Source organism: Vigna umbellata, chromosome 5 (assembly GCF_029865625.1).
Source record: "Vigna umbellata cultivar VRB3 chromosome 5, Vumbellata_1.0, whole genome shotgun sequence".
NCBI classification, from domain to species: Eukaryota; Viridiplantae; Streptophyta; class Magnoliopsida; order Fabales; family Fabaceae; genus Vigna; species Vigna umbellata.
The window spans coordinates 17,485,755-17,496,562 of record NC_142169.1 but is presented as its reverse complement, the minus strand read 5'-3'; the positions used below and the strand labels follow the sequence as shown (position 1 = coordinate 17,496,562).

Sequence of the window (10,808 nt, the reverse complement as noted above, 5' to 3'; positions counted from 1 at the left end):
TCAATTCCTTTTACAAATGAAATAAATTAAAAAGAGTGTGTTGAGAATTCAACATTTCAATGTTCGAATTCCGAACATAAACAATAAATATATATAATTTTCAAAATTAAAATAAGAATTAATTTATTTCAGTAAATTTTTTTAAAATAAATTTATATTTGTTTTCATCTCAATGTTCAATCTATACTTGTTGATTGACAAAGTAATTCACTTGTCTTGTATGAAAATCATAAGAATAAACACATCATCACCTGCCTTTAATCTGTGTTTTACTTTTTTGGGTCGATGTTAGAGAATAAATTAACATTATATTAAAGAAAAATATTACTATATCGAACGGTTAATGTTCTTATGGAGCCTAAGACACACACAATACACCTTTACAAGAAACACTCCTTAGCCTCGAGTTCTCCTATAATTTGATATGCGTCCACCTTCCTTACACAACGCACAGATCCTACACAAACAGCTAAGACGTTCTCTCCAACCCGAATACATCTAAGGTCACACTGTTGGGTGGCTGCAATAACATTTTAACACTCAAATTAAATATGTATGTAAACCAACAATAAATATAATAATAAATACATAAATATTATCTCGTTAATAATATTATTTATAGTATTATTATGGAGTTTTATTTGAGTATAAATTACCTAACTAAAACCCTTTTAGATAATCTTAAAGTTTTACTAATCTATCTTAGCTTGTCGACATGAACTAGATATATATATATATATATATATATATATATATATATATATATATATATATATGTATATATATATATATATATATATATATATATATATATAATATTACTACTACTGAGATGTTGGGAACTGAGATAATGTCATATGAGATTGATGACATCGTTTCGGCTTAATGAGATCTTGGATCCAAGAATTATCATATAGTGAAAATTTCATTTATTGAGTTATTTGACCGTGGTTATAAGTATAGTTTCAATATAAAGAAATATCATTTGTTAATATTATATTAATTATTAGAATGAGAAATCCAAAAGAACCGACTCAGAAATGTTTATACTAAAGACACTTTATTCGATACTTAGCATGATAAAGAAGAGTGATGATATATAACTGATTTTGCCTTAAACAATTAACCTCCCAACGCACCGACAGATGGAAAAATAATTTAACATTAGAGATGGATTGGTGCATAATAATTGAAAATTGAAGGCATGGTAGGTGCAGAAGTTTTGGTTATTTGTGTTGTTTACTTTGAAGCTTTTCTGTGAAAGGTGAAAAAAGTGATAGACATGGTCCACCACGTTTGAATTTTGACCATCAAATACTATAGGTGGCAGACAACTCCTCCATAATTCACATCCATGTCCACCAATCTAACTTCCCAACATAACTCTCCTCGATCACGTGCTTTCTTTTATTTCATTTTTTCTATCAATATTTCTTTTTTTATCGTTTCCATTCAAATATTTCAGTTTAATTTCCATATTTTACTATTCAACTTTTAACCCGTATCCAATCATTTAATATCAAATAAATTGAAATATATTAAAAGTATTCATGATGATATAATTAATGTAACCATCCTAACATAAATATTATCTATTATGCAACTTAGAGTTTTATAGTAATTTTATTCTTAAAAACATGTAAAAGAGAGTTTAAAAAAGAAAAAATATATCTTTCAATCTCAAGTTATTAGAATCAATAATCTATCTTATGTATTTTTTTTAAGTCTCAAATTTTATTTCAGTTTTATTTTTAAAAGTTATTCTAAAGAGTTAAAAAGAAAGAAATATTTAAAATGAACATTAATATCGATTCATAAACAGTATACAACTATTGAAAATAATAGAATAAATTTCTCAATAAAAGTTAGAAATATTTTTATTCTCCAAATCGATCTCAACGTTTCAATCTAAAATTTATTAACTAACATTATAATTGACCACTCCATCCCACCATTAAATTTTTAATATTTTTTTTACTTTCAATTCCTGCTTCAATTCTTTATGTAGTTTTTCTAAAGTGTAAGTTGAATTTTATTACCAATTTTTATCATAATAAAACATATTTATCTTTATTGAAATTTGGTATGAATTATTCACAACATGATACCATTTTCAATATAAAATTATAAGATTTTACTATTTCTGAGTTTTATTTTTCTTATATATTCCTCGACACTTTTACTTACATGATATTTTCAACTTATACTAGAATAATAATTTTATAGTAAGATGAAAGTTATTAGTTTTTTTCAGATGAACCAAAAAAGAATTTTAAATGTATAGGTCAACATTAAATAGTTAAATCTCCTTATCAAACCTTTCGTCGCGGCTTCTAATAGTGCCACTGTGCCGGACACAACGGGCACTGTTTCAACATCTTTCAGTCTAACTAATGTCCTAATTCTTTTCTACCCACTCAAACTTCAACCCATTACAGGAAAGTTAAAACGAGTTACTTACAAATTTGTATTTTTTCAAGACAAAACATGTACTTTTTTTACTTAGTTACAATTACAGCTACGATGTAACTTGTCTTCTTTTGTTTGAATTTATAAAACCATGTCTTGTAGCAGTTACAACTACACCGACCATCTTTCTCGACAGTGTTTCCTGTGTTAAAAATTTAAAAAAGTTTCAAAAGATACAGTCACAATTTCAAATCTTAGTTTTATCTGTCCTAGCCTAGCTCATGTTTTACTCATAATACACATTATAAATGCATATGCCCACGTGCCAAAGCGCAATCAAACCACGTTAAACGTCGAATAATGATGCTCTAGACAGCCTTTGAACTTAGTCAAATCTACCGGTCTAAATATTTAGAAATTATTAGACTTTTTATCAATAATATAATTATTTTATATAATTTTTATTTTGTTTGTCTTCATTTCTATATATCAAAAGTATTCAAGTATTGTTTCAATCAACACTGAAAATATAATTTTAAAAGTCAACAGTAACGAGGCCATATTTTTAAATAATTTTATTAAACTATTTGTTTATATTAATTTGTGTAATTATATTAGAAGTGTTATTAAAAGTGAAACACTTTGAGTATCAGCAATATTAGTTTAATTGATTTTCCACTCATTTTTAGAAAGAAATGAGTAGTAATTCGTGTAACCAAGTCCAAACAAATGAAATAAATTTATCAAATTGTTCCTCCACTTAAAATTTATTCATAAAAAATTAAAAACTCCATATTAAAACGTTAAACAAAAATGTAAGAATGTATAGGAAGAAGCATAAGAGAATTTAAACATTTTGTTTTTCTCTTTCAATTTTTTAAAAGTAAAAATAAAATCATAAAAAACTTCAAACTCCAAATTAAACAATATATGACAGATTAAAAAGATATTCGGTTAAATTATTTACTGCGACAATTCTGATATGGCCTTCACATGGGGTTCGCCCAGTGGTGCCACGTTAACGGGTCCAGTGTCTTTTCCGCAATAAAATATTGAATAGCACCACTTTTACTTTTACATTTCCGGGACCAGAGATCATAACGCAGATCTATGATTCACCTAGAAAACCGAAAGAACACAGATCTCTACAAAAAAAATACAACTGGCTCTCTGCAAGATGTCATTATTATCACCAAGAACCAGTGGAATAAACCAGCAACAATAATATTAATAATACCAGAAACCTGTGGCTGCACTTCAAAGGATAAACATGCAGATTAAAACCTTTTTTCTCTGAGAAAAACTGTGTTTATTTATTATTTTTTTATCTGAAGCAAGTTTCAATTCATAAATAAAGTGGCAATGGATAGATTTGACGTGATATAAAATTGTACATGAAAGTAACAACAATCTGGTAAAAGTAAATGGTAACAGAAGTATGTGAAAATTTAAATGTCGCGGTCTCTACTGCATTCAGGGGGAAGTTGAGGGTAGCGTTTTCTGTCAGTGCAGTAGTTGTAGATGGTGAATTTCTGACGCACCCATCTGAGTCTTTGCCATTGAGCGGCGTCAAGGTCACGAAACTCTGGTTGGTCCCACCATCTCTTGCCCTGTGTGTCGCAGAACTTAGCGTTCACAGAGGCCTCACACCCATCGATGTGGAACCCCTTGTACGCTGCTACGAAAGGAGCTTTCGACCAATCTGTTTTCTCCAAACCACCCCTTGTTGCCCAGTCATCAGCATTCCACAAACTGTTGTATATCTTCATAGGTTGGTCGAATGGAAACTTCACTCCCAGGTCCTTGCTGTTCTTGAACACTCTGATCGGCACATCGTCAACAAAGAACCTGCACACCCCACATTTCAATCTTTCTCATAAACAATGTTACAAACAATGAACATCATTCAGTTTAGGCTTTTTATGTTATCTTCCGAATTTATTATAGTTGAAAGTGGTGACTGATAAGTCTGTAAACACGACCGTTTTACTTGTAATATGGTTCGTTTGGGACTAGATTTAAATATTTGAAGAATATTGTTCTTTTTTTCCTGGTGAAACTAACTCGTCTCAGCAAAAATTACTTCCTACTTTCCAAGAAATGGTGAGAACTGAAAAGGGTTTGAAAATAGTTGAGTGAAGTGAGGTGCTTACACAATCAGATACAAGTTCCAGAGAATAGAGTATCTGTGATATGCTTTGGTGGGGTCAAACCAGAGATAGATTCTTTGCTCTCTGTCACCCTTTCCTCCGGTGAACACATTTGTTTGCAAAATGTAAGGTTGTCCTGTTCTGTTCCCCAAGAACTCAAAGTCTATCTCATCGTGCTCCGCGTTTTGAGAAGATAACTGCAGGTTCCAACCATAACAAATGTCAGATTCAAAGACTCCATAGAAACTAGTTTTGAGAAGATAACAGTAGGTTCAGCTCACAACAAAGTTCGCATTCATATCCGAAAGTAAATCTAGAAGTAAAAAAGAAGAAAAAAAAACTCATTTTTCTTTTTTATTCTGCCCTTACATAGAAAGCAGTGACTGTGCCAGCTGAATCTCCAGGAACCATCTTTATGTACATGCTGAAATGGCCAAACAAGTATGACCCTTTGGACTGAAAGCCAGTACCTGTACAATGTTGTTTGGAAAGCTTTTATATGATTCAAATCTCACTTTTAACATAACTAAACAGTGTTCAAAAACACAAAGTTCTTATCTTGAAATTTCAGCATGAACACATAACTTGAACTGAAAAGTATGACAGTGAAACTTCACTATTTTGGCCAAACTATGCTTACCAGTGTACTTGTCAAGATGAAGCTGAATCTCAGAACCACCATTGAAGTATTTGATGTGATCAAAAGCCCATGTAGGAGCGTAGTTTCTACCGAATTGTACATCCACTGGCCTCCTCGGGTTGGCACAAACTGCTGCAGAGGCCAGCGATGCCAATATCAGAGACACGGTCCACAAAGAAGAAACCATTTTCTGTGTTTATCTGTTTGTGGAAGCTAATGGCTAAGAAAGGGTATATATAAGCACTGCACCTAGCCGAATACCCTTCTTCCTCTCTCTTTCCCTCTACTTTCTATCTTTTTAAATATTCAACATAAATTTATATTTAATTCAATAATACATGCTTCATCATTTAACAAAAACTATCAAGTTTATGCTTGTTATAATGATTAATGATATATATTTAAGATTTGTTTTATGTCAGATGAGAGAGAGATGAAGACAAAGAATCATGCATTTGCTTTAGTTAGGATTTTGTGTTGGAAACAACTAATAGAGAGACTATTACGCGTTTATTTAAATTGACTGCTAGCTAATCTTTGTAATCATCAATCTCTTTCAGATTAGAGTATTGTTGTTTGCAATAATGATAAATTTTCGAATGCATTTTAGGCTATTTTTTGTAGATAACTTCGTGATTATGTAACTATTTCGTGGCACTTGATGATTATTTACTCCGTTTAAATTAACAATCTCTCCTTCTGGTGGCTCGTTGCAAATCAAAGAGGTGTATTTTAAATTTTATAATTATATTTATATATTTTTTTATAATATTTTAATGGAGAAAACTGACTAGATAGGATTTATGTAAAAATATAAATAATTTTTTTGGGTACGAAATAAGTTATAAGTTCAGTGTATGTAACTTTTTTTTGTTTATAATGAATTGTTCTTTTTATTTCTTTATTAAAAAGTTGTACCATAATTATGAATGCCTGAATACTCGTATCATAGAATCAATTATTAATGTCTAAAAACTAAATTTGTTTTACTTTTAGATTTACATTTACTTTTTTATGCTTTCGCTATCTTACCTTAACTTTACCTTATTTAAGATAGTTTTGTAGTTAATATATATATATATATATATATATATTATTAATGTCTAAATACAAAGTTTGTTTTATTTTTAGATTTACATTTACCTTTTTATGCTTTCGCTATCTTACCTTAACTTTACATTATTAAGTATTTAAGATAGTTTTGTAGTTAGAATATATCGACAATAATCGTTTCTATTGAATGTAAGTCACTTACTTTTAACTTCATCGATGATTTTTTTTTTCAAGAAATGAAGAATAACGAAAACATGAATAAATAGATATTATTTAAGGAATTTAAGAAGGAGATATTACTATAATTAAATAATAATAAAAAACTTCAAAACGAACATCAAAATTATCAACAAATCATGAGAAGAGGACTAAAGACTTTTAGAGAAAAGATTAAAGTGGGTTGTCTTCGTAATATTAAAAAACTTATCTTGAATTAAGAAAGCTTTTTAGAATTTTTTAAAATTAAAATTATTTGTTTGGTTCAAAAGATATGAGTAACTTTATTTATAAGTTAATTTTTTGGACAGACACTCTTTAAATAAGTGTCATGCCTCTCTTGTAAACTTGTACGTTTAAGAAAATAATAAAAGTGAGTTGTTTTTCTTTCCATTAATAGAGGTACGAGTATCTCCCTTTAAATTTTATATTGGAATTTTTCACATAGAAGAGGTGAATTTTCTTTACACCCTTCTCGGAAACATAAGATGGTATGTTGATAATTTTTTAATCTTTTCATACTTTGTTTTCTTTGGTTATGTTTACCTTGTGATCATAAGTCTTTAAACCAAAATGGGTTATTATATTAAACTACTAACTAATATTAAAAAGGACATTTATTGGTCTATGTTCAATTCTCCATTAAGAAATTTTCAAGGGTTCTACTAACCATCAATTTTATTACAATGAGTATGAAAATCACTCCTAGTTACAAAGAGTACAAAAATCACTCATGATTATCCTTCTTAATCTCTCTCTAAAATTAATAACTTAATCATTTTTTGTTGTCACTTTTAACTACAAATTAGGTAATAATAAACATGTGATAATAAATAATTTGTTCATGAAACCTTTTGTTAAATAGTTCTCGAAAACTATCAAACATGTCGTAAGTTGTGGTGACTTATGCTTGTTGACCATAAATAAAGTCTTTGTATACATGATTTATACATTCATGCATAAAAACTTATAATAGATAACACAATTGACTAAAACATAGATCAACTAAAAGCCAAATTTGTGACATCTATGAGAATCGTCAAAAGAAAAGAAATTGACTATGATTAGGCATTTGTTTTTGTACAAAAAAAAATGTAACACACTATGATTTTCTTGTATTTTTTGTTGTTAAATGTACATCAAATGGATGTGCATGATGTTTTGTTCATAATTACTTAATTAAGGAAGTTTATAAAAGATTTCAACTCTCAAAATTACAAATTCTTTTACAAGTTGAAAATATTGTTATATGATCTAAAACAAACTCTTGAACGATGGTTTGCAAAACTATTAAAGAATTATGGAATTTTACAATTCTTTACAAATTATTTCTTATGCAAGAAAAAAAAGTTGATATTATCATGTTAGTTTATGTTGATGACTTATTATTACACAAAATGATAGTGGTGCATTGATAACTTTTTAAGATTACTTTGTAAGCGAGATGCTAAAAAATTTTATAACTTTAAAGGTATATTAAGATACTATTTAAAATATTATTTTAAGAATATGATACATATTTATGTATATATTTTGAAAATATGTATTTTTTTAATTTAATCTTTGTATTTCAAATGAAAATATATATGATCAGAAGGATGTTTAGGAGAATAAAGATTATCTATAATATATATAATGAAAGTAATATAAGAAACTGATGAAGAATTTTTCATTAATTAAAATGAATATATACTTCATACTAAAAGAGCAAATAAAATAAACAGGAACGACCTCGAGATCGGAAATGAATGCAGCATCAAGATGTTGTTGTTACCATTAAGGAACAGAACATGCTTTAAGTACAATAATAAGAATTCGATATTACATTATTGGTGGTGCCAAGTATAAGAATAGAATTACATAACACACGTAGTTTTATTATAGAGTTTCCTCTGTATTCAGACCCAAGGCCTTAATTACACATTCCAAACAATACAATGGTAATAAATAATGGTAGGAATAAAGTATGGTAACTGGTAAATGATGAATGCAGTGAGAAAGTTGTTGTAGAACACAGAAATAAGTGATAAAAACAGCAGATGAAAATTTAAATGTCACGGTTTCTTCTGCATTCTGGTGGAAGTTGAGGATAGCGGGTTCTGTCAGTGCAGTAGTTGTAGATGGTGAATTTCTGACGCACCCATTTGAGTCTTCGCCACTGAAAGGAATCAAGATCACGAAACTCTGTTTGATCCCACCATCTCTTACCCTGTGTGGCACAGAACCTTGAATTCACTGAAGCCTCACACCCATCAACGTGAAACCCCTTGTACTCTGCTACGAATGGAGCTTTTGACCAATCTGTTTTCTCCAAACCACCCCTTGTGGCCCAATCATCAGCATTCCATAAACTGTTGTAAACCTTCATCGGTTGGTTAAAGGGAAACTTCACTCCCAACTCCTTCAGGTTCTTGAACACCCTGATTGGGATGTTATCCACTAGGAATCTGTGTAATTTCAAACACGCTACACTTTAATTACTCATGTCTGTGTTTGTTACTTTTATATACCAAAATAGAATTGAAATACTTACACAATTTGATACATGTTCCATAGTACAGAATATCTGTGATACGCTTTTGTGGGATCAAACCAAAGATAGATTCTTTGCTCTCTGTCACCCTTCCCTCCAGTGAACACATTTGTCTGCAAAATGTAAGGTTGTCCTGTTCTGTTCCCCAAGAACTCAAAGTCTATCTCATCGTGCTCCGCGTTTTGAGATGATAACTGCATGTTCCAATCTTAGCAAATCAACAACTGCATGACTCATATAATCTACTGATATAACAATGAGACTGTACTAGAATAAAAATATGTGCTTACATAAAAAGCAGTGACTGTGCCAGCTGAATCACCAGGAACCATCTTTATGTTCATGCTGAAGTGACCAAACAGATAGGACCCTTTTGTTTGGAAGCCAGTGCCTGTTCAAATTTGCGTGAATTAACATTAAAAATACCAACTTTGTTAGAACTAAGTAGATGATAAGGCTGAACTTTGTTCATATATTACGTACCAGTGTACTTGTCAAGATGAAGTTGAATCTCAGAACCCCCATTGAAGTATTTGATGTGATCGAAAGCCCATGTGGGAATGTAGTTCCTGCCAAATGGAACATCCACTGGTCTCCGTGGGGCGGCACAGAGTGCAGAAGAGGCTAGCGAAACCAGAACAAGACACAAAATCAACAAAGAAGAAGCCATGTTAACAAGGGAAAGATGAAAGTGTTGTGAAAGTCTTTGAGGCTAATGGGAATATATATATAGACACATCACCGTGCTTTGGAAGTTTGCTTCTTCGTTCATCTCTGCCACAGGAGTTTTCTTTCTGTTCATTAGGTATATTTCTGTTCATGATTATGATCTTCGAAAGCTAGAAGTAACAGGTGTCATCATGATATTACGCGTTTATTACACCTTGGGGCTCGCTAATTAGCAATCATTTTGTACCTAATAGACATGATTTTTAAATGAATGTTAAATTCAATCAAATATATAATTTAGTATGCCTAAGAAATTTTCTTTTTAATTTGGTTAAGAACCCAATTCTATAAACAAGTAAAATGAATTGCTTCTTGATATTTATGTGTATGAAAACATATTAATTAGAAACCATTTAGATTTAATTGTATTTTTTATCCTCTTAAAATTTCCAATGTGATTTTTATTTACTTTTAAATTCTGTAGGCTTTGTTTCTTAATTCTAAATTTAAACGGTTTTAATCATGTATTAGTTTATTATTCTTTAAATCATGTTGCTTTCATGTTGATATATGACAATACACCTAATACTAAATGGATTATTGACATATTTTATTAATATAATACTGACATGCTCACCTGTATGCTAAACTTATTAATTATAAGTTTTTTTTTTAATTTTAGAAAAATAAAATTTAAATAACAAATTTTATTATTAAATTAAAAATATTTGATAAATAATTTATTATCTTATCTTTTAATATCTTTTTACTTAATTGTAATTCTGGAATTTATATTTTATAAAATATGTATTTTTTTTGTCCATATTATTTTATGTAGTTTTTAGTCCCTCATTTTATAATATTCATTATTTTGGTCTGTGGATTTTCTTTTTACCCAATTTGTATCATTTAGTTTTTAACGATCATAATGTTGTTCAATTTTAAGATCAATTATCTATAATTTTTGTTACATTAAACATAATATAATAAGATTGGGTAAAGTATATAATGCGCGTGGTCTTTTAGAAAATTGAGAAGAATAGCAATGCAGGGACTTTAATGTAAATGTAATAAAATAGTGCTTCAGTATAATTTCAAAATTGAAAATTGAATAAAGTTGCATAATATTAAAACTTTA

At 29.4% G+C, this 10,808-nt stretch overlaps 2 protein-coding genes across 2 annotated transcripts; both read right to left on the bottom strand.

Annotated features, from left to right (window-relative positions):
* Positions 1-3,753: 3,753 nt before the first annotated feature.
* On the bottom strand, positions 3,754-5,427 carry LOC148197853 (xyloglucan endotransglucosylase/hydrolase 1). Its single transcript, XM_088115001.1, has 4 exons — positions 5,200-5,427; positions 4,929-5,029; positions 4,563-4,756; positions 3,754-4,257 (listed from the first exon to the last, which is right to left on the bottom strand). Exons 1-4 carry the CDS (start codon positions 5,384-5,386, stop codon positions 3,858-3,860), a joined length of 882 nt encoding a protein of 293 aa, XP_087971127.1. The 5' UTR covers positions 5,387-5,427; the 3' UTR covers positions 3,754-3,857.
* A 2,886-nt stretch (positions 5,428-8,313) lies between these two features.
* Positions 8,314-9,715, bottom strand: LOC124842990 (putative xyloglucan endotransglucosylase/hydrolase protein B). The gene is made up of 4 exons (XM_047319608.2): positions 9,485-9,715; positions 9,292-9,392; positions 9,002-9,195; positions 8,314-8,915 (listed from the first exon to the last, which is right to left on the bottom strand). Exons 1-4 carry the CDS (start codon positions 9,669-9,671, stop codon positions 8,516-8,518), a joined length of 882 nt encoding a protein of 293 aa, XP_047175564.2. The 5' UTR covers positions 9,672-9,715; the 3' UTR covers positions 8,314-8,515.
* Positions 9,716-10,808: the final 1,093 nt, after the last annotated feature.